This window comes from Nymphalis io, chromosome 23 (genome assembly GCF_905147045.1).
Source record: "Nymphalis io chromosome 23, ilAglIoxx1.1, whole genome shotgun sequence".
Classification (NCBI taxonomy): Eukaryota; Metazoa; Arthropoda; class Insecta; order Lepidoptera; family Nymphalidae; genus Nymphalis; species Nymphalis io.
This window is the reverse complement of record NC_065910.1, coordinates 7,796,641-7,817,442: the sequence shown is the minus strand read 5'-3', so window position 1 is coordinate 7,817,442 and position 20,802 is coordinate 7,796,641. Positions and strand designations below refer to the sequence as shown.

Here is a 20,802-nt window from a genome sequence, read left to right as displayed (position 1 = left end):
GCTGCCACACTGCAGTTTTGAAATGTTTTGAAATATCACCTAAATCTATAATTGTTAGAAGTTTGATGCTCCTTTATGAAAACATTGCGTAATTATCAGATTGGACTTCTGATCTACTTTTCGAGGTAGGTAATTTGTTTAATAATATTAATATCAAATAATGTTGGATAACATGAAAACTTCTGTTAAAATTTGCATGAATTCGTGACATAAAGTTAATTAACAAATATATAATGATTTTTATTATAATTATTTTATAACTAAAGTGTGGCAGCATAACACAGGTATTAAAAACCTTGCATTCATAGTGTTGTTTTCTTAAAATAAACGTTGCATAACGCATACTGTATTGAAAAATTTTATTCAATAATTATGCAAACAATTTTTTTTTATAATTACGAACAAAACATTTTTATAGATCCATTAACTTTACTAATACTAATTATTCAATTAATTTTAAAACAAATTAATTCCATAGAAAAATTTAAATAAAGTACATCCTCTGCCTCTAAACTGTTTGATAATTTTTAACATATAGTAATATTTTAACAAATTTTTCATTCCGTTTGTAGATTCTTGCAGAGCTACCTGTGATGTGGTACTCTGCATCCTTCTGAAATCAAATAAAGATAAGCTCGTTACTACTATTTTAATAGTACAAAACAAATAACATTTTTTCAGAGATTTCTTATTCTTCGTCGTTTCGCTCTTGACAGAGTGGTCGTCATTGCGATGCTGTAGCACGCCTCAAAATTATTCTCCGTTCTTCTCTGACAGCTGCCTTTCTTGCGCACATGTAAGGGGTACCTTTCCTCCCATCATACCTCTCACGAAACATGCAACGTTGGAAGCCCAAGGCTTCAATGTCATGTAAGTAAAGTAAGATGGCGTTATGGTTTAAGAATTTATTTCTCAAAAAAAAGAATGCAATTCAGTTTAAATATTTAAGAAAACAAGATTAACATACTTAAATATTATATATACAGCACACGGGCGGTACACAAAAATAATGAACAACAAATTAAACACTTCACTTAAAATAATGTGGGTATGACAAAAATATGCGTTATAGCAATTGTATAGTAATTGACATTATTTTCTTTAGCTAATTTACACAATAAAATTTTGTAAGAAAAATATAATAATCAAATAATATATCACATAAAGAAAAATACAATAATAAAATAAAAATGTTGAAAATTAGTCGTTGATAATATTAATGGAGACTCTTAAAACAATTTTATAACAAATGCAAATACTTTAGGGCCTAAAGAACTGTTTTAAGATGTGGTGTTTTAGGGTTTTTTTTTCTATAAAGTTAAAGACTGAATATCCTTAGTACTCGTGCTTCATACAATATACTTTTTTTACCGTAGTTTGTTCATGGTCGTATTCATCAGTTTAGTTATCCGTTTCTGTGTTTGTCCTATTTTTGTGAAGGATAGTTTTGTGTTTATGTTTTCAAAATCTTTTGCACTATAATAGACACGTGTTATATTTATATATTTGGGACACTGTCATCAACCCTGTTTCGTTGTACAGTTTTTCAGTAGGAGATAGATACTTATAGTGAAAAAGTAGTTTTCCGAAATCCGAAACAGCCAGTGAATGTCCCACTGCTGGGCTAAAGGCCTCCTCTCCTCATTTTGAGGAGAAGGTTTGGAGCTTATTCCACCACGCTGCTCCAATGCGAGTTGGTGGAATACACATGTGGCAGAATTTCAGTGAAATTAGACACATGCAGGTTTCCTCACGATGTTTTCCTTCACCGTAAAGCACGAGATGAATTATAATCACAAAAGTAGTTTTATGATTTTGTTTTGGTTTATTTGTAATTTTTTTAAAGTTAGTACTTTCAGCAGTTCCCCAAATTTCAATCAAATATTCAAGGTGAGGTTTTTCCATTGAATTATTTATAAGATATCGTACAGATTTTGGAAAACATCGAATAGTACCTCGAAGTCTCAATTAAATTTGATATTTTTGAACATAATTCATCCATATGTATGTCCCATGAAAGGCAGTTATCTATATGTAATCTCAAATACTTTTCTGAATGAACATTCGTCGATGTTTTATTATTGATGCTTAGACTTTATAGTCTAGCGGTTATCGATTTTTTTTATTTTTGGAGCTAAATATTATAATAATTGGTTTTTGTTATGTTAATTGTAAGTTTTTCTGAAACCATAGACGTAGACAGTCCAATTTTCAAACTGAAAATGCATTTAAAAACAAATCAAATTAAAACTATATTAATATAAGCACCACTGAATATTCATGTGCTTAATTTATGATTATAATTCATCTCGTGCTTGACGGTGAAGGAAAACATCGTGAGGAAACCTGCATGTGTCTAATTTCATTGAAATTCTGCCACATGTGTATTCTACCAACCCGCATTGGAGCAGCGTGGTGGAAAGCTCTAAACCTTCTCCTCAAAAAGGGAGAGGAGGCCTTAGCCCAGCAGTGGGACATTAACAGGCTGTTACTGTACTGTACTGTAATATAAGCAAAAACGAGAATTTTTAGTCGTTGTTTTTTAAGATTTATTTTAATTTAAATCTACAACTGGTTAGGAGTATGGATTCTACCGCGAACACATACAAACTTTTCCACCAAATAAACAATAATAATAATTAAATACTGTAACTCACTTCTCGGCGCACTTTTCAATGTAGTCGTTCGCGACACGCAATCGCTCTCTTCTGATTCTGATCTCATTTGAAAACTCGTTTCTAAAAAAAAAATCAATAAAATTTAGAATACTAGTTTTCACTCTCGACTTCGCCCAAGTTGAGGGGGAAGGGGGTGTTAGGTACCTTTTATGTAAAATTTCATAATGATCGGTCGAGTTGTAAGACGTGATATCGTAACAAATAAACTTTCAAATTTATGATAATATTGTAATAATCTTTATATAAGAAACTATTTTTTGTATATTAAATATTGTACCTTATGTTGAGAACTATAATATCCTGAGACATTATTCACACACGGCCATCTGATCCCAAACTAAGCAGAGCTTGTACAATGGAAACCAGACGACTGATATACTACATATACTAGTTTTCTTTCGTTAAAACATACTTATATAATTAAACCCAGAGTTAGGACAAACAGACATGAGCATGCATACAAATGTCTGTCCTGGGTGGGTATCGAACCCACAACCTTCGGCGTGAAAATCAAATATTTACCAACCACGCCAACCGGCTTAAATATATACATAGTACACTATAGTAACAAAATTAACTGAAATTCAAATGCAACCTCTCTCATGAGTGTGTTGTATTGTACTGATATAATTAAATTGTTGGTATTATGTCGTTTACAGTAAAAACAAATGTAATAATAATAATAATGTGCTCCAGACCGATTTCGGCCACGACGGCCAATCTCAAGAGAGATTAGCCAACTGCGCAGGAGATATTATAGTGCACAAGTGTGTGCGCAAACACAGGTGCACTCTCTAGTCCCTAACACTCGTAATCCGATGGGACGGCAATCCGACACGACCAGAAAGAGTTCAGGCGCAGGACCAACGACTTTACGTGCTTTCTGAGGCACGAGAGTGAACACACATCCAACTTCCAGACACCGGGCTGCTACTGAGAATTTTCTGACAGAAAAACCTATTAATTTTTTATTGGCCCGACCTGGGTATTGAACGAAGGACCTCCGGGTCTGTGGCTTCACATCAAGCCACTAGACGAACGAGACAGTCAAAAAATAAATGTAATAAAGTTACCGCTGTCGTATCGCTTTCCACGTCTCGGCGCTTCTTGGTTGTCCACGTGACCGAACGTACGGAAGCCGATGGCGAACTGCGCGTACGGACTTATCTCGTATAGTTCTGAAAATAAATGACATTTCACTTAAGCGGGTTTATTCTATTTGAAAGAAATATCATATATAAAAGTTTTATATATAATGTGTCATGAAATGTCCATTTGTTATTGAGTTTTTGCATTTTCCTTAATAAAAAAAAACATGTGAGCATTGTGAATACAAATATACCACACACACAGAAAGATAGCCTTCACAAAATACTTCCCGATAGACAAAAAAAGTATTTTTAAAATGATTAATATTAAAATGATAAAAATATAACTTAATTGGTTCAGTTAAATAATTACAGTGTTTATTACGTTTGATAGAGTTTTGCTTAAACTCCAGCTTCCAATAATTTTAAAACGTTTATATAAACTTTCAAATGGTATAAACATATACCATTTTATACAAACGGCCCTAAAGATGTAAAGCAATAGATTTTACGTGACATTCCTTGCGATCAGTCTTTACTCCTATAAAGTTTCAAGATCAAATTTGAGCTCAAATTTAAACATGGACACTTCTACGAAAAAAAGCTTAACTTTAGAATTTTCAAGATCAAATTTGAGCTCAAATTTCCACGTGTACTTCTACGTGGAAAGGCTTAACTTTAGAATTTTTAGGCGCGTTGAGAGTAAAATTTTACGTTGGAACGAATAAAGTCAAAAAGGTATACTACATAGGTTAGTTACGAAAGAGAGATGTGTAACAGTACGATTTTTTTTACTTATTCGATAGCGTTCACGCTAACCGCGATTTGTATGAAATGAATTGGAATTCCATGCAAATCGCAGTTAATGTTAAGGCTATCGAATAAGTAATAAACTAATACTAGGCACGCAGATATGTTTACATAAATGAAAAAAAAAACGAAAGGAAATCACTTTATCGTTAAATATCACACTCATATTCCGTAATCCGTAACAGCCTGTGAATGTCCCACTGCTGGGCTAAAGGCCTCCTTTCCCTTTTTTGAGGAGAATTTTTAAAGCTTATTCCACCGCGCTGCTCCAGTGCGGGTTGGTAGGATACACATGTGGCAGAATTTCAATGAAATAGACACATGCAGGTTACCTCATGACGTTTTCCTTCACCGTAAAGCACGAGATGAATTATAATCACAAATTAAGCACATGAAAATTCAGTGGTCCTTACCCGGGTTTGAATCCACGATCATCGGTTAAGATTTACGCGTTCTTACCACTGGGCTATCTCGGCTTTTCATTCGGACACTCATATTATGAAGAATGAATAACTTTTAACGATGGTACATAAATAGAATATGTATGGATAGTCAATTCCTCACCATGTTTATTGTCAGCCGTGAGATGTACGGGCGTGCTGTACACTCTGTTGTTGACTTCCGCCGGGACGCTCTGCGGCGTGTTGACGGTCGCGTTACTTCGTTCTGACTTACATTCTCCGGTTAATGAGTTTCTGTATTCCGTTAATCTTTGGTGGCTGAAAATATTGTACTCATATAAAGTTTTCTGCGGAAGAAAATACGCGTGACGTCGTACATTGGTGGTAGATGTGTGATGAAAACTTGGTATCATAGCAAACAATTTGACTATATCAATGTATATATATTTGTCAGTTACAATGACAAATTGAGAACTTTTATTGAATTTGCCACATATATTTTTCTAGAATTTAATTCATATAAGCGATACTATGTTATGGTACAATGATACTGGCTGTATTTTTTAAAATCAACAAGGTCGAAACACCCGTCCAGAAATTTTATTTAAAAAAAAAAAATTTTTAAAACGAATTATTAAAAATGAATTATTAAAATATACGTATATGTCAAAACTAAATGAACTAAAAAAAATATTCATAAAACAACAAAGTTGTTGAGTATGACAGCTGTAAAAATCGCAGTTTTAAACTAGATAAGTTACATATTACTCACTCTCACTTTGTGGTAAAGCTTTGTATAAGCTCACCTGTATTGGTACCACCCACTCATCAGATATACTGCCGCAAAACAGCAGCATTTAGAATTGTTGTATTCTGATTTGCAGGATGAGTGCGCCACTTCCCAAGGTCGGTGGTGCATTAGTGATGGTTACTGTTGCTTACAATATAAATGTTTATGTGCGGTGGTGATCACTTAACATTTACGAGAAATATTTTATAAGTGAAAATCTTACCTACGGACGTATTTATAATTAAAATAATGGCTTTTAAATTGTTATACTAACTTGTGTCGCTTAATTAGAATGTAGACACACGTCACCAAACAGAGAAAGAGTAAGATGGAGCTGCACACGATCACCAGCAAGTTGATGTCGAAGTAGTCCGTGGGTGGACCAATCGATTCTATAAAAATATGATGCATTTATAAAAAAAATTAAAGGACATAATAATTTTATTTGTGCGCCATATATTGGCCTCAAAAACGATACATACTTATGTCGTTATGTATCGTATATAAAAATAAAGTTACTCGTTATTTCGAAATAAATTCGAGAACCACTATCGATAGCATAAATACGAATGGAGCGAGCGCCTGGAGGACGCGTGGTTTAGATATTCTTACAATTACAACAAGCAAAATTGTTTTCGTTATAAAAGAGTACTTAAATATTATTAAAAAAATTAAAAGAAAGCAATCAAACATAAGACCTTTTGCTTAAAATATACATATGATTTTGATCTACTTCGGTCAGCTTCTTGTATATTTACGTGTATACGTATTTATACTTCATCTCTTTATTTATTTATTTTAATTCAGCTCACCTCCGCGCTCGGTGGTGGTGGCGTAGTCGTAGAGCGCGGTGGTGTCGCCGGCGCTGCTGGCGGCGCGCACCCGCCAGCGGTACCAGCGCGCCGCGCGCAGCGCGCCCGCGCCCGCCGCGCCGCGCGCCGCGCCGAACGCCCACGGCGCCGGCGCCGGCTGCGGAACGCTCAGCTGTACCCGACCCTCGCGAAGGTTTCCCTTCCCGATTTACGTGACACGTATATTTAAACTTTGCTGGTGGCAGAGCTCTGTGCGAGCTCGTCCGGGTAGGTCCCACCCACTCCTCAGATATTCGCAAAGCAGCAGTACTCAGTACTATTGTTGTGGTCCGGTTTGAAGGGTGAGTGAGCCAAGGTCGGTGGCGCATTGGTGATGTAGGCGATGGTTGACATTTCTTACGATGCCATGCGATGTCTATGGGCGTCGGCGACCACTTCTCATCGGGTGGCCCATATGCTCGTCCGCTTCCTATTCTATAAAAAAAAAAACTGGAGTCGCTCTTGAAAATAAACCAGTTTGAGGCGGTTCTATACAGCACACGGGGTCTATGTCAATAGATAAGTGTAACTTGCGGTATGATTTACATTACGTACCAATCTATTTTCAGCTCGTTTCCACACTTTGCTTCCATATTCCTTGTAGTCGACCTCCCATCTCGTGATCTCGCAGCCGTTGTCGTCCCAGCCACTTAGCTGGATGTAGACGTGGCTGGAATTACTCCAGAACCACTCTGTCGTCGTGGGAGCTATTGGAACTGAAAGAAAATAATTAAATATATGCAAAAAATCTTTTATGGTTGTAAAGTGAAAGTTGAGAAAATTATGATCAACAATTAGGTAAAAATATAGTTATAATTGGTTGTAAGAAATAAATTTATGACTTGCAGAAACATATTTTACTAATTTCATTTAAAATACTTTGAATTCAAACGACATAACGACCTTTATTTATTTAACTCTTTTATTTATTAACCATTACTATACTTAAATATGTAAAACTAATTACCTAAATATTAAAACTTTGCTGAGCAACAACTCACAATATGTTACAAGTTCTAAGACCTACCTCCTCCTAAAGTCATAGCATCGACATAAGCTGGTTGCGATACACCGACGCTATTGGCAGCTGTCATCCTCAATGAATACTTCGTGCCACACTTCAGCCCATCTAGCATGTATTCCTGAACCCCCTGTATAGTAGTCCCCTTATCCGCCCATGTTTCCTGCCAGGGCCCATTTGCTTCTTTCCATGTTAGCTCGTAAGCTGAAATTCGGAAATTTTAATATCAGTTTCAGACTATGGCATGACTTTAGTAACTTTAAATTTTTTATTTTATATTCAAAAAACTTATTTTTCGAATATGGAAGCAAGATTATATTAATTAGACAAGACTAAATTTTAATGACGAAAAATGTATTGTTATTTCTACTTACTTATCTTCTGATTTTTGCCTCCAACCTTCCTTGGCTGGTCCCATTGTAAGTGTAAGGCGTTTTTGTGTGGAGTGATTCTCAATATTGGAGGTTCGGGAGTTGGTAGAACCGAGACTTCATATGATACTGAGTCTGATCCATATAAGTTCTTGGCCAGACAAGTGTAGTTACCGCTTAAAGATTGATCTATGTCTGTAAGGAGATAAAATAAATGTGTTTCGAACGAATTGTTTAACGAAATTTGTCTTGGTCAGTTACTTAAAAATTAAGGTCCAATCTGACCATATAAATTCCTATCCTAAACCTAAACCTTCGAGTCAATCTAGTAAATACATATTTCAGTATTGCTATCATTAATAATACATGCAAATTATAATGAAGTAGTAAAAGATTCGTGACACAATAAGGTGAAATAATAAACGATTCTTGATTTGGAAGCAAATTGGCAACAATAACGAATTCTTACTGTTAATCAGAAGACTGTCGTCGTGGTTCCTGGTGAACCGCGGGTGGTGCGTGATGATGTTGTGCTTGTGGTACCACACGGTGCGCGGCGGCGGCGCGCCCACGCACTGGCACACGAGCAGCAGCGAGCGGCCCTCGCCCGCCGACAGCGCGCCGCCCAGCGACGACACGCCCGCCACCACTGCGGACGGGGACCAGTGGCACATCTTGGTGAGTCACATATTTGATAACTTCCTTACGTTTTTCCCAAAACAAATTTCTTTAAAAAAATTATTTTGTATAAAAGTTAACAAGTATTAATTCACTAGTTCCTCATTATAAGTTTTACTCCGATAGCTGTGAACGATAAACAATAGAATAGCCAATATGTTTATTTTTCAAATCGAGGAAAGTAGCGTAGGTTTTACCCAATTTATCATTACCTCTTGCACTAACTTCTACATGGACCCTTGCACTAGGGGCACCTTCACCAGCTGATGTATGCGCTCTGACGAATACTTCGTATTGCATGCCAGTTGTGAGACCTGGCAGTGGGAAGGTCAGCTGACGGGACAGGTTGGACTCTTGCGTCGATTCTACTCGATAACTTTGTGGAGCGTTGGTGCTAAAATAAACGTAAGCCATTTAAGATCAAAAATAGCGTCGTTGTAAAATAAATTTGGACATAAATGGGCATACAACTCATTATATTAAATGCAATATTAAAGTTACTTTATACTTTATTGTACACCACAAAGAGAAAAAAGAAATACAAAACATGGATACAGCCTAAATAAAAGTAGCATACAATTTTGGATATAATATAATAATTTGTAATTTTTTTTAATTCAATGTCACATTTTTTTTTATAGAATAGGAAGGCGGACGAGCATATGGGCCACCTGATGGTAAGTGGTCACCAACGCCCATAGACATTGGCATTGTAAGAAATGTTAACCATCGCTTACATCACCAATGCGCCACCAACCTTGAGAACTAAGATGTTATATCCCTTGTGCCTGTAATTACACTGGCTCACTCACTCTTCAAACCGGAATACAACAATACAAAGTACTGCTGTTTTGCGGTAGAATATCTGATGAGTGGGTGGTACCTACCCAGACGAGCTTGCACAAAGCTCTACCACCATTCTCTGATTTTAAAATTACAAAATCTAAATAACTTTTATATCGTACTTTTTTTTTTTTTTTTTTATATTCGCCGGGAGGGCAAATGACTCTACTCCACCTGATGGTAAGTGGTAGTAGAGTCCAAACGCGACGACGGCCAGTACAGACGGGAAAAACGTTCTGCACTAGCCGCCTTCGCCTTGCCGGCCCGCAAGATGCCTCTTCACGCCTCGTTTGAAGGAACCCGGGTTGTAAGAGGAGGGGAACACGTGAGCTGGTAAGGAATTCCATTTTTTGGAAGTGCGACAAAGAAAGGAGTTGCCAAATTTCTTTGTTCACGATGGAATTGATGTCACAGTTAGGCGGTGACATCGAGAACCAGCTCGCGTGGACTTAAGAAGGAAGGGGGAAGCAGAAATTAGAGAGAATAATTCCTCAGAGCACTCGCCGTGATACAGTCGATAGAAAGCGCTCAGTGCTGCTATCTCACGACGCAATTGTAAAGGTTCAAGGGTGTTTGTGACCTTTACGTCGCCAATAATGCGTACGGCACGTCGCTGCAACCGGTCCAAGGCCTCAAGTAGGTACTTAGCGGAGCCATCCCAAAGGTGCGAGCAATATTCCACGCAAGACCGTACCTGTGTTTTGTACAGCAGGCACAGTTGTTGTGGCGTGAAAAAGCGCCGCACCTTGTTCAGAACTCCGAGTTTCCGTGAAGCTGTTTTTATAACAGCCTCGATGTAATCCCTTGGACTAAGGTCGCAGCGAACGTCAATCCCCAGCATAGCGATTTTGCTTTGCATCACCAGCGGAGTACCACAGAGGGAGGGAAGAGGGGAAAATATTGACTTTTTCGCCGTGAGAGCGCATACCTGTGTTTTCTTGGCATTAAACTCAACAAGATTATCAGAGCCCCATTTGGCGATGAGCTCTAACGTCCTATCGAGTTCAATGACAAGATTCTCCCGCCTCTCCTCAGTTTCCGCCCGCCCAGCCACTGCGCGTCCGTGGTATCCACCATGCACTGTACTATCATCTGCATAGCAATGTATGTTCCCAAGGGAGAGCATATCATTGATATGCAAAAGAAAGAGTGTGGGAGATAGCACAGATCCCTGGGGGACCCCAGCATTCACTACATAGAATTGTGAAGCGCAACCATCTACTAAAACACGAAGGCTACGCTTGTGTAGGAAGCTGGCAATCCAGGTGCATAGCTGAGCAGGCAGACCATATGCCGGTAGCTTGGAGAGAAGACTTCTGTGCCAGACCCTGTCGAAAGCCTTGGAGATATCGAGGCTGAAAGCCAACGATTCTCCATGCTTGTCGATAGCTTCATCCCAGAGGTGTGTTACGTACGCTAGAAGATCACCTGTGGACCGTTTTGGTCGAAACCCGTACTGACGATCATTAATCTTCTAGGTAATGGATCAGTTGGTTGTTTAAAATCCGTTCCATCACCTTACAAAGTACTGAGGTGATAGTTATTGGCCGATAATTTGCCGGGTCAGACCGATCCCCTTATGTATTTGATTAGATTTTAGATTAAAACCTAGATAGTTTCTAGGTAAACTACAACTATATAGTTACGACAACTTTCATTGTTACAACTATTATATGGATTGACTGTCTCGTTGGTCTAGTGGCTTGATGTAAGACCATAGACCCGGAGGTCCTGGGTTCAATTCCCAGGTCGGGCCAATAAAAAATTATAATGTTTTCCTTGCAGAAAATTCTCAGTAGCAGCCCGGAGTCTGGAAATCGGAAATATGTACACTCCCGTGCCTTTAGTCCTGCGCCGGAACTCTTTCCGGTCGTGTCGGATTGCCGTCCCATCAGATTATGAGAGTTAGGGAATAGAGAGTGCACCTGTGTTTGCGCACACACTTGTGTACTATAATATCTCCTGCGCAGTTGGCTAATCTCTTTTGAGATTGGCCGCTGTGGCCGAAATCGGTCTAGAGGACATTATTATTATTATGTGGATAATTAATTGATAACACAATAAATAAAATAATTTATAAATATGTATATTGTGCTTTTGAGGTTTAATCTCTGCAGTTATTTACCTCGTAACAGGCTTGACGTAAACAGTATAATGAGTGATTTCTCCATTGGGCTGATCAGGTTTCTTCCAACTGACAAGAATAGAGGTCGAAGATGATACTAGGGCTTTTATAGCTGACGGAGGTCCAGGAACTGAAATGGAATGGTATTTTGTTTTTATTGTTTTTGTTTTATGAGATTATGTTATGTTATGTTTTACATCAATATAGCCGAGATGGCCCAGTGGTAAGAACGCGTGAATCTTAACCGATGATCGTGGGTTCAAATCCGGGTAAGCACCACTGAGTTTTTATGTACTTAATTTGTGATCATAATTCTATTCTCGTACTTTACGGTAAAGGAAAACATTGTGAGGAAACCTGCATGTGACAATTTCACTGAAATTCTGCCACATGTGTAATCCACCAACCCGCATTGGAGTAGCGTGGTGGAATAAGCTCCATACCTTCTCCTCAAAAAGGGAGAGGAGGCCTTAGCTCAGCAGTGGGACATTCACAGGCTGTTACTATATCAATAATATCATCGGCAAAAATTTTAAGTCAGTTTTATGTTTTCAAAACTGGTAGTTAGTCATAAAAGATTGTTTTTTTTTCTATATTGATTAAATTTTAACGATATACGCAAGGTGGCTGGCAGCGGTTGGAGATTAAGAGCTGAAAATCGAGCTCAGTGGCGTGCCATTGGAGAGACCTATGTCCAGCAGTGGACGCGAAAAGGGTGATGATGATGATGATGATTAAATTTATAGATTTTTGTAAAATGTGTAGGAGAAATACTTACTGTCTTGTAGAGTTGTACAAACAACGGGATAAGAGAATGGACCAAGACCGTAGTTTGAAAATCCGGCGACCTTTATCGTGTAATTTGTATATTTCATTAGACCTTGCAGATATAACTCCGTGTGTGGTGTAGTGATGTTGATCCAAGGACCGTCTGGAAATATAATTTGCGTTCTTTAACTTGTTAACTCTTAAAACAGTAATAAAACAGCATGCTTTATATAAATTTTAATTTTTGGATATCATGGTCACATGCCTTAAAATGTTCTGAAAAGTAAGCGACACACATATTATACTAAAGTTGCTAAGAGTATTCAAGGCAAACATATTAATATCAATGAGCTTGTGCAGACGACAAACTGTCAAAAATTAAGCTAGCAATCTATATTTATATATTTTTTAGGAGAGATGAGAAAGCAAACAGATATAACTACGGTTAACAATCACTATATAAATACCAATGGCAAAAAGATAACGCTTCGTTACATTACTAGTTCCATCAAATATTACTTATTGCACGATTAAATTAGAAACGGAGCGACGTATTGACATGATTTATTGCTTATAGACAGTTTATAGGAAAGAAATTTGTGCCGCCAGCACATCGCCTTTTTAGTTGCACTCCATATTTGGCATGATGGTATATAGATATGACAGATTATTATAATGCATTAATCGGTCAGTACAGGGTACTCAAACAATCGTGACGCGCCGTAAATAAAATATATTATTTCTACGGTCTTTGAGTATTGGCTAGCCTCATACCTGGATCCGTCTCTGAACATCATATGCCTCAGGATCTCAAGATAGCCTACACGCCAAAAATGCAATATTTTTTTATATTTAAAAATACACAGCGGAAGATAGAAACTGATTTCGTGCAGTCGACACCGAGCCGGTCTCGACCGACGGCAACACGCGGCGGCGAGGGGCGGCGAGGGGCGGCGAGGGGCGGCGAGGGGCGGCGAGGGGCGGCGAGGGGCGGCGAGGGCGGCTCACCGTCGGCGCAGTACAGCAGCGCGTACCCGAGCAGCGCGGCGCGCGGCAGCGGGCGCCACGCCGCGCGCACGGCGGCCGGCGCCGCGCCCGCGCAGCGCACGCCCGCCGGCGCCGCCTCGGGCGCTGCGGACACACCGGACACTGCTTGGCCACGCGCCGCACTTCATTTACTTTTATTTATAGAATAGGAAGGCGGGCGAGCGTCTGGGCCACCCGAGGGGGAGTGGTCACCGACGCCCATAGACGTTGGCATTGTAAGAAATGTCAACCATCGCTTACATCACCGATGCGCCACCGACCTTGGGAACTAAGATGTTACGTCCCTTGTGCCTGTAATTACACTGGCTCGCTCCCCCTTCAAACCGGACCACAGCAGTACCGAGTACTGCTGTTTTGCGATAGAATATCTGATGAGTGGGTGGTACCTACCCAGACGAGCTTGCACGAAGCTCTACCACCAGTGAACCGCCACTTCCCGATGATTACGACTGGGTTCGATTGTAGACGGGAGCTTGTGATAGTCTCGTTGATTATATATTTTTTTATATTTTTATTATAATTGGGAAACATACATTATACAACAATTAACTCGTTCATACACCAATCAAGTTTCCACTTAGAACAACGTTCAATTAAAATGTTAAGAATGGAATATATTAACAAACGTTAAATTTATTAAAATTTTTTATAAAAACTAATTATATTTCATATTCTGAGAATTCTGTGTTATAATTGAAAATTTCTATCTCACATCTCCGATACAATTAAACACAAACTTCTTATTTTAATTTATCAGATTAAAATGACTAAAATTAGCGCATGTGTTAAAATGTACCTCCTTCTCTTGTGGTCTGATAAACCGGTAAAGAAAATGGTCCATTTCCAGCTGAGTTGAAAGCACTTACAGAAACCGCGTACCTGAAATAAAAGAACATAATATCTATCGTCGTAAAACTTACTTAAGAAATACTTTTATCGAAGGCCATTTAAGTACTTCTTTAAAATTTCATATGTCAAATAAAAATCTGTAACAGCCTGTTAATGTCCCCACTGCTGGGCTAAAGGCCTCCTCTCCTCTTTTTGAGGAGAAAGTTTGAAGCTTATTCCACCACGCTGCTCCAATACGGGTTGGTGGAAACACATGTGGCAGATATTCAATGAAATTAGACACATGCAGGTTTCCTCACGATGTTTTCCTTCACCGTAAAGCACGAGATGATTTATAAACACAAATCAAGCACATGAAAATTCAATGGTGCTTGTCCGGGATTGAACCCACGATCATCGGTTAAAATTCACGCGTTCTTACCACTGGGCCATCTCAGCTCAAATAAAAATAGTCCTAAAATATTACCCAAAGGATCTCCTTCAACTCACCTGGCATTCTTTAAAAGACCACTCAGTACAGTCTCCTGTTTTCCTTTCCTAGAAACTACTTTCACAATTTTCGTTTGAGAGTCATTTGTGCCTGTAATTCAAATGATTAATTTTAAATAATCAACGCGTTTTAATTCTGGATTTTAGGTTTTCGTATAACAACAATAAAGTTTCAACAATCTTTACTATTGATCGACAACCCATAAACCAACGACACAGTTGTCAGTCTCACAGACTTACTTATGTTATGAAAATTGTACCTTAAGCAATGATATCAAGCTTCCATATTTATTGACATAATTTCTGTGATATATTACTAAAATTTTAATGATGCTCATTAAAAAATATCCTTGCCTGATTCGCCATTAATTCTTGGTACAGCTTTAACGTGGTATCCTTGTAGAGCGCCGTTGTGAGTCTCACGAGCTGGAGGTATCCATGATACGAATAGTTCCCCAGGGTTGTCCGTCTGTTGAACTTGTACTCCTAGAGGGCTTGAGGATGGTGCTAAAAAATTACCTCTTTATAATACAGTATATAACCATTTACAAGGACTAAGTCAAATGCTTGTTTCATGATGCCAAGTCGTATTTTATTTTGCGTTGACATAATAAATTAAAACAAAATAAAAAAAAACAAACAAGTAAATGTGTGGTAGGTATACAAAGAAAAAGGTTTACGTAAAGTCAAATCCACTATTTATATTCTTAAACTTTTAATATATATTTTTTAGTTAATTCAGTTGTAGTTCCAGTAACAGCCTTCACCAAAAGGCACGAAATGAATTATAAACACAAATCAAGCACATGAAAATTCAGAGGTGCTTGCCGGGTTTGAACCCACGTTCATCGGTTAAGATTCACGCGTTCTTACCACTGGGCCATCTCGACTTTTTTTTAGTTAATGCCATTTCATAACCCGGTATTTCAACGTACACAAATGAATACGTCAAACACTTTATAAATAATTGACTACCTTCTTGCAAAGTGGTGAAGTGCACTGGTTGTGTGTAAGGGCTCAAGTCCACTTGGTTCCCAGACGCGACACGCACTCTGTAATCGACTGCCGGCTGGAGATCACGCAGCTCAACGCTTTGCCGTATATCATTTTCTTGCCTGGAAGTATTTTTGTCCTGCTATTATATCTACTAAGTATAGAGACAACACAAAAACCTTTAAAAATGGATGTTTTTCTAGATTGTACTGGTGGTAGGGCTTTGTGCAAGCTCGTCTGGGTAGGTACCACCCACTCATCAGATATTCTACCGCAAAACAGCAATACTTGATATTGTTGTGTTCCGGTTTGAAGGGTGAGTGAGCCAGTGTAATTACAGGCACAAGGGACATAAAATCTTAGTTCCCAAGGTTGGTGGCGCATTGGCTGTAAGCGATGGTTGACATTTCTTACAATGCCAATGTCTAAGGGCGTTTGGTGACCACTTACCATCAGGTGGCCCATATGCTCGTCCACCTTCCTATTCTATAAAAAAAAAAAAAAGATAAAAAAATAATGGCGATTCTTGATACCTTATATATTCATATAAGGTATCAAGAATCAATATATTTTAATAAATATTAATATTTATATTTATTAAATGCGTAAAGGTTTTCTCTAACAAGACTTACTAAGGCACATGAGGTCTCTACATTTTTGATTCGAATTATAATTTTATTTGTGTAACCAATGAAAACTTGGTTAAAATTGGTCATATTTACCTGGTAATATTTATCGTTTTCGCCGTATCCCATAAGGTGTAGTGGTTAGATGAGTACTGAAGACTATAGTATTGGACGTGAATCATGATCGTGTCACGCCAAGATAATTTTACTGATGAACTTGTGATGGAATCCACTTGGAGATCCATTGGAGGGGTCGGAGGTTCTGGATTAAAAAAGATTGAATATACTCGTATTTTAAGTTAGCTTAAATTAATAAATATCGTGTTTTGAATTTTACACATTATTTTATAGCTCGGTTTTTTCAAATAATTATTGTGTATTTATATTTTAAAGTTCTTTTTGAAACAGCATGCAAATATAATTAATTAATAAATTGCCTTTACAGCGATTAACGCCTATTAAATTATAATACAATTTAGCAAAATCATACGTTAAAATATAGAATATACATTCAAATATTGCTTACATTTCATTTATTAATACTTATACATAACTATATTAAAAGGAATTTATTTAGATTTTCTTTTAATCAATTCGTATAATACCTATCGTCAGCCTTAATCAAATTAAAAAAATAGATATGAGTTAAATAACTATAAAATTTCATTATTAATATTAAGAATACCTACCAAGTATATTCAGGTGAATATTAAACGTAGCAACACCATAAGGATTGCTCGCTCTACACTCGTAAGTCCCTCCGTCTCTACTTTCAACGTAGTTTATATTTATGATACTCTTCATACCATTTGTTGTTGAACTCTCTGATATCGTTATCCTGAAAGCAAAAAAAGAAAAATTTATATTTGAATAAAATATTTCATCACTTTAAATTAAATATTTGATAATATTACTTTTATATTAAATATAATATGAATATTGAAATCGATAAAACTTATTATATAACATCAAGAGAACTAACGACATACTGAGCGAGCTGATATCAAGAAGGCACAAAATAGACAAAAAGTTATATTTGTGAAAGATCGTCACGCCATCTATGTTTTTTACTTTGAACTTCTTGCTTCTATCACAGCAAAGGATACGTTCGAATAGAGCCGCCTTCATTCTAAATGTAGCGACTACAATTATTACAGCATTTCAAGCAGATGTCGCTACGAAATGATTTTGAAAAATATATTAATAATTTTATTAAATTATAAATTATTTATAGTTCCAATAATTAAAAAAAAAACTTGAGAACTCTTTGAGAAAAAGTTGAATGTATAAAATGTAATGTTTAGTTTCTCTTAAAATTAGACGTGGAGTTTATCAAAAACTCGAGTCTCGAGTTTTATATAACACAAACAGATTTTAGTATCTCAAAACTTGATATATAATGTAGAATAGCTAATAAATTAAAAAAAAAAATAAGAATACCTTGAAGACGTAAATTCAACAGGATTCCCACTCAAACTCCACTTGATCCTTATTGGGCTGTCTCCCAATGGTTGGCAAGTTAGAGCCATTGGTAGCCCCATCTTGGTAGTTAGGTTCAATCCTACAGACTCAAAGTGCACCGGCTCTAGAAATAATTTTGAAACTATTTTAGTAAAATTGAATATAATAATTCGTAATGATCGGATACCTGTAGATTTATTAGTTTCATCAAATATTTTATTTGTTTGTTTTATATTTAAATTAAAAAGACTAAATAATGTTAGTAATTTAAATTTTTATTAAAATAATAATGAAATTAAAATTATTTTGTAAGTGAATGAAATAAGCAAGCAATCGCACTATTTTTATTATATTTTTTTTTAATTTGAAGAATAAACTTACTATTAACACTTATCCATAAATTCTTATGCAATGGATCTCCAACACCGTTGTCAACATGACACGCGTATTCGCCTTCATCACCTAAAGAAACCACTTCCAAGGATAACGAGCCATTGGGATAACTCGAAACACCACCACCAGCTAGGTCGAGAATAGGACGCCAAATACCGAGAGCAGCTGAAATTTCAAAAATGTATTTCTAATAGGATAATATCAAATTTTATTTTAAAGATTTGTTTAGAGCGAGTTAATTAAAGCTAAATCGAAATACTTTCGAATTTATTATTCTGCACACAATTCTAAATTAAGGCTTTCTAAAGATACCAGACAGTGTTAGAAGGAAATATGTGAGTTATATATCTGCTTATCCGAAATGCGTAACGTAAACTTTTTTAACAAAGCAATTGTCTTTGCCTTGTTGTAGAACATTAACAGATGCTACTTATGTGAAAATTTGGGTCCTATGAAAAAATGGTGATTAATAAAAAGAAGCATTTAAGCAAATCGTTGCAACAAATAAACCGATCAAAAGTTGCGGTGTCTTAGAAGCTGCATCACAATATGTCATAGACCGAACATTTTTTAATTTTAACATACCATTTAAAATTGAGTAAAATTATTTGTTTTCATATCTTACCATCCCTCTTCATCCAGTGTATCTGTGGTGTGGGATAGCCATTAGCATTACAATCTACGATCCCGCGTTGTCCCAACAGGAGTGACGTATTCGTCGGTTCCTCTACCCATTTTGGAGCAACTACGGAACAAATATGCTCAAAATATACTTTTTAAATCATTAATCTATAAAAAGGTAAATACTTCGTCGTTTTTTTCCGTAAAATCGAAATGATAAAATCTTATGATAAGGTTAAGCGTACAAAAAGTTATGATTCGAAAGTACAATAACGCCTTAAGCTTACAAAATAACAAATAAAGTTTTAATTAACGAACCATTTATATACAAATCTGTAGTCTGATTAACTTTTCCAACGTGGTTAGTAGCTATGCAAGTATATCTACCGCAGTGTTCGAGAGAAACTCGCTTTATGATCAAGACGCTGAACAGTTCCGAACTTCTTTCAGTTATCTGGAAAATATTTTAGAATAGTTAATTAATTTAAAGAATTTCCTAAAGATATGGCTCTGCGATAGAAATATAACAAACAATGATCTTGGTATATAATGAAAACTTACTTTTAAACTGGCAGGTATCTTCGTACCATCCTTGAGCCAAGAGAAGAAAATCGGTGGATCTCCACTAATAATGTTACATGTTATTTGTACAATCTGTCCTTCTTTCAATCCTGAACCGACGCGTAATTCATCTAATTCAGGTGCTTCGACTACTTGTATTTCAAATGACCTGAAGGTTAAATTAATATTTTTGCTATTTTAAGAGTTAATTACGAGATCAACAAACAATTGCTCATTGAAATCCGAAATAAAGGGATCAATACAAAAACTTCCTAACAAATTTACTTATTTGACTTTTATTTGGAACGCGATTTTTATGGATACCAAAGTAAGCTTAGAAACAATATGTACTAATTATGATATGATTAAAGATTTCAACGCATATTCAAGCTATATTGTGAATTTTGCTCTAAATAATTTCATACCTTCTAGCCATTTCTCCCGATGGGCTATATACTATACAAGTATACATTTCACCGTTCTCCTCCTTAACAACTCTTTCTATATTGAGCACACCATCTTCACTACTTTGTAATAACTGTCGTTTCCTTCGTCTTTTTCTTGTGTTTTTACGATTTTTATTGTTAATATTTGTACGTTTATATCTTGTGTGTTGGGGTAACATTGAACTCATGATTTTCTTTCCTTTATGCTCCCATTCGAGTTTGCTAAAAAGTTTAAATATCTAGATCATAATATACTACATTCATTTTGCTAAAATCATAAACTGTTAAAAATGTCAACGAAATGAATAATCATTTCCTTTTCCCAACCATCATTTACGTTTAAATTATTATTGGAGTTAAGCTTGGTTTTGTAATCCTAAGCTTAATAAGTTGGCTACAGATTTCCTAAGTTAGTATGTTGCGTAACAATTATGCATAGTCACGTTTACTCATTTAGATTCTTAGGTTGAGTTCCAGATCTAAATTTACGAGTCTTGAGTATGCAAAAATGTTTTTTCGTATAATGTCATCTAAACTTGAGACCTACTTTTAATATTTTATTCAGAGTTGCTTGAGTTTTCTCAAGTAGTTTCTTTTTATATCGTAATAAAATTTATTATTGGTTAAAATAATGTGATATTTTAGTAATTACTGAGAATTTCAAGTAAGTATATTTTCATTTTAGTATTAATAAAGCCTGTCAGATATTAGACGAATAACAAAGAAGTAGGTTCTTTTTACTTTGAATCATTGATAAAAGAGTGTATACTTTAATTTAATAAGTTCACAATGGCCGGAATAAATCCGATAACATCAGTAACCAAAATTTAGTTATTATCTAAAATACCCATTAAATACTCTGATAAGTAGAAGTAGAAAGCTATACAAATAA

General features: G+C 36.4%; 1 protein-coding gene across 1 annotated transcript in view; it reads right to left on the bottom strand.

The window, feature by feature from the left end:
- Positions 1 to 515: 515 nt before the first annotated feature.
- LOC126777607 (cell adhesion molecule Dscam2-like) overlaps positions 516 to 20,802 on the bottom strand; it is a 34,579-nt gene continuing 14,292 nt past the window's right edge. Inside the window, exons 7-32 of the mRNA XM_050500679.1 lie at positions 19,890 to 20,132; positions 19,465 to 19,633; positions 19,222 to 19,357; positions 18,908 to 19,027; positions 18,271 to 18,447; positions 17,869 to 18,013; positions 17,118 to 17,266; positions 16,525 to 16,690; positions 15,785 to 15,924; positions 15,164 to 15,316; positions 14,810 to 14,900; positions 14,268 to 14,350; positions 13,433 to 13,555; positions 12,435 to 12,587; positions 11,657 to 11,786; positions 8,901 to 9,082; positions 8,480 to 8,659; positions 8,014 to 8,205; positions 7,646 to 7,843; positions 7,174 to 7,334; positions 6,580 to 6,736; positions 6,042 to 6,159; positions 5,141 to 5,295; positions 3,752 to 3,856; positions 2,658 to 2,738; positions 516 to 613 (exon numbers count right to left, since the gene is read on the bottom strand). Of these exons, the coding sequence (XP_050356636.1) occupies positions 585 to 613; positions 2,658 to 2,738; positions 3,752 to 3,856; positions 5,141 to 5,295; positions 6,042 to 6,159; positions 6,580 to 6,736; positions 7,174 to 7,334; positions 7,646 to 7,843; positions 8,014 to 8,205; positions 8,480 to 8,659; positions 8,901 to 9,082; positions 11,657 to 11,786; positions 12,435 to 12,587; positions 13,433 to 13,555; positions 14,268 to 14,350; positions 14,810 to 14,900; positions 15,164 to 15,316; positions 15,785 to 15,924; positions 16,525 to 16,690; positions 17,118 to 17,266; positions 17,869 to 18,013; positions 18,271 to 18,447; positions 18,908 to 19,027; positions 19,222 to 19,357; positions 19,465 to 19,633; positions 19,890 to 20,132 (3,736 nt within the window). The 3' untranslated portion in view covers positions 516 to 584. The remainder of the gene's footprint in view (positions 614 to 2,657; positions 2,739 to 3,751; positions 3,857 to 5,140; positions 5,296 to 6,041; positions 6,160 to 6,579; positions 6,737 to 7,173; positions 7,335 to 7,645; positions 7,844 to 8,013; positions 8,206 to 8,479; positions 8,660 to 8,900; positions 9,083 to 11,656; positions 11,787 to 12,434; positions 12,588 to 13,432; positions 13,556 to 14,267; positions 14,351 to 14,809; positions 14,901 to 15,163; positions 15,317 to 15,784; positions 15,925 to 16,524; positions 16,691 to 17,117; positions 17,267 to 17,868; positions 18,014 to 18,270; positions 18,448 to 18,907; positions 19,028 to 19,221; positions 19,358 to 19,464; positions 19,634 to 19,889; positions 20,133 to 20,802) is intronic.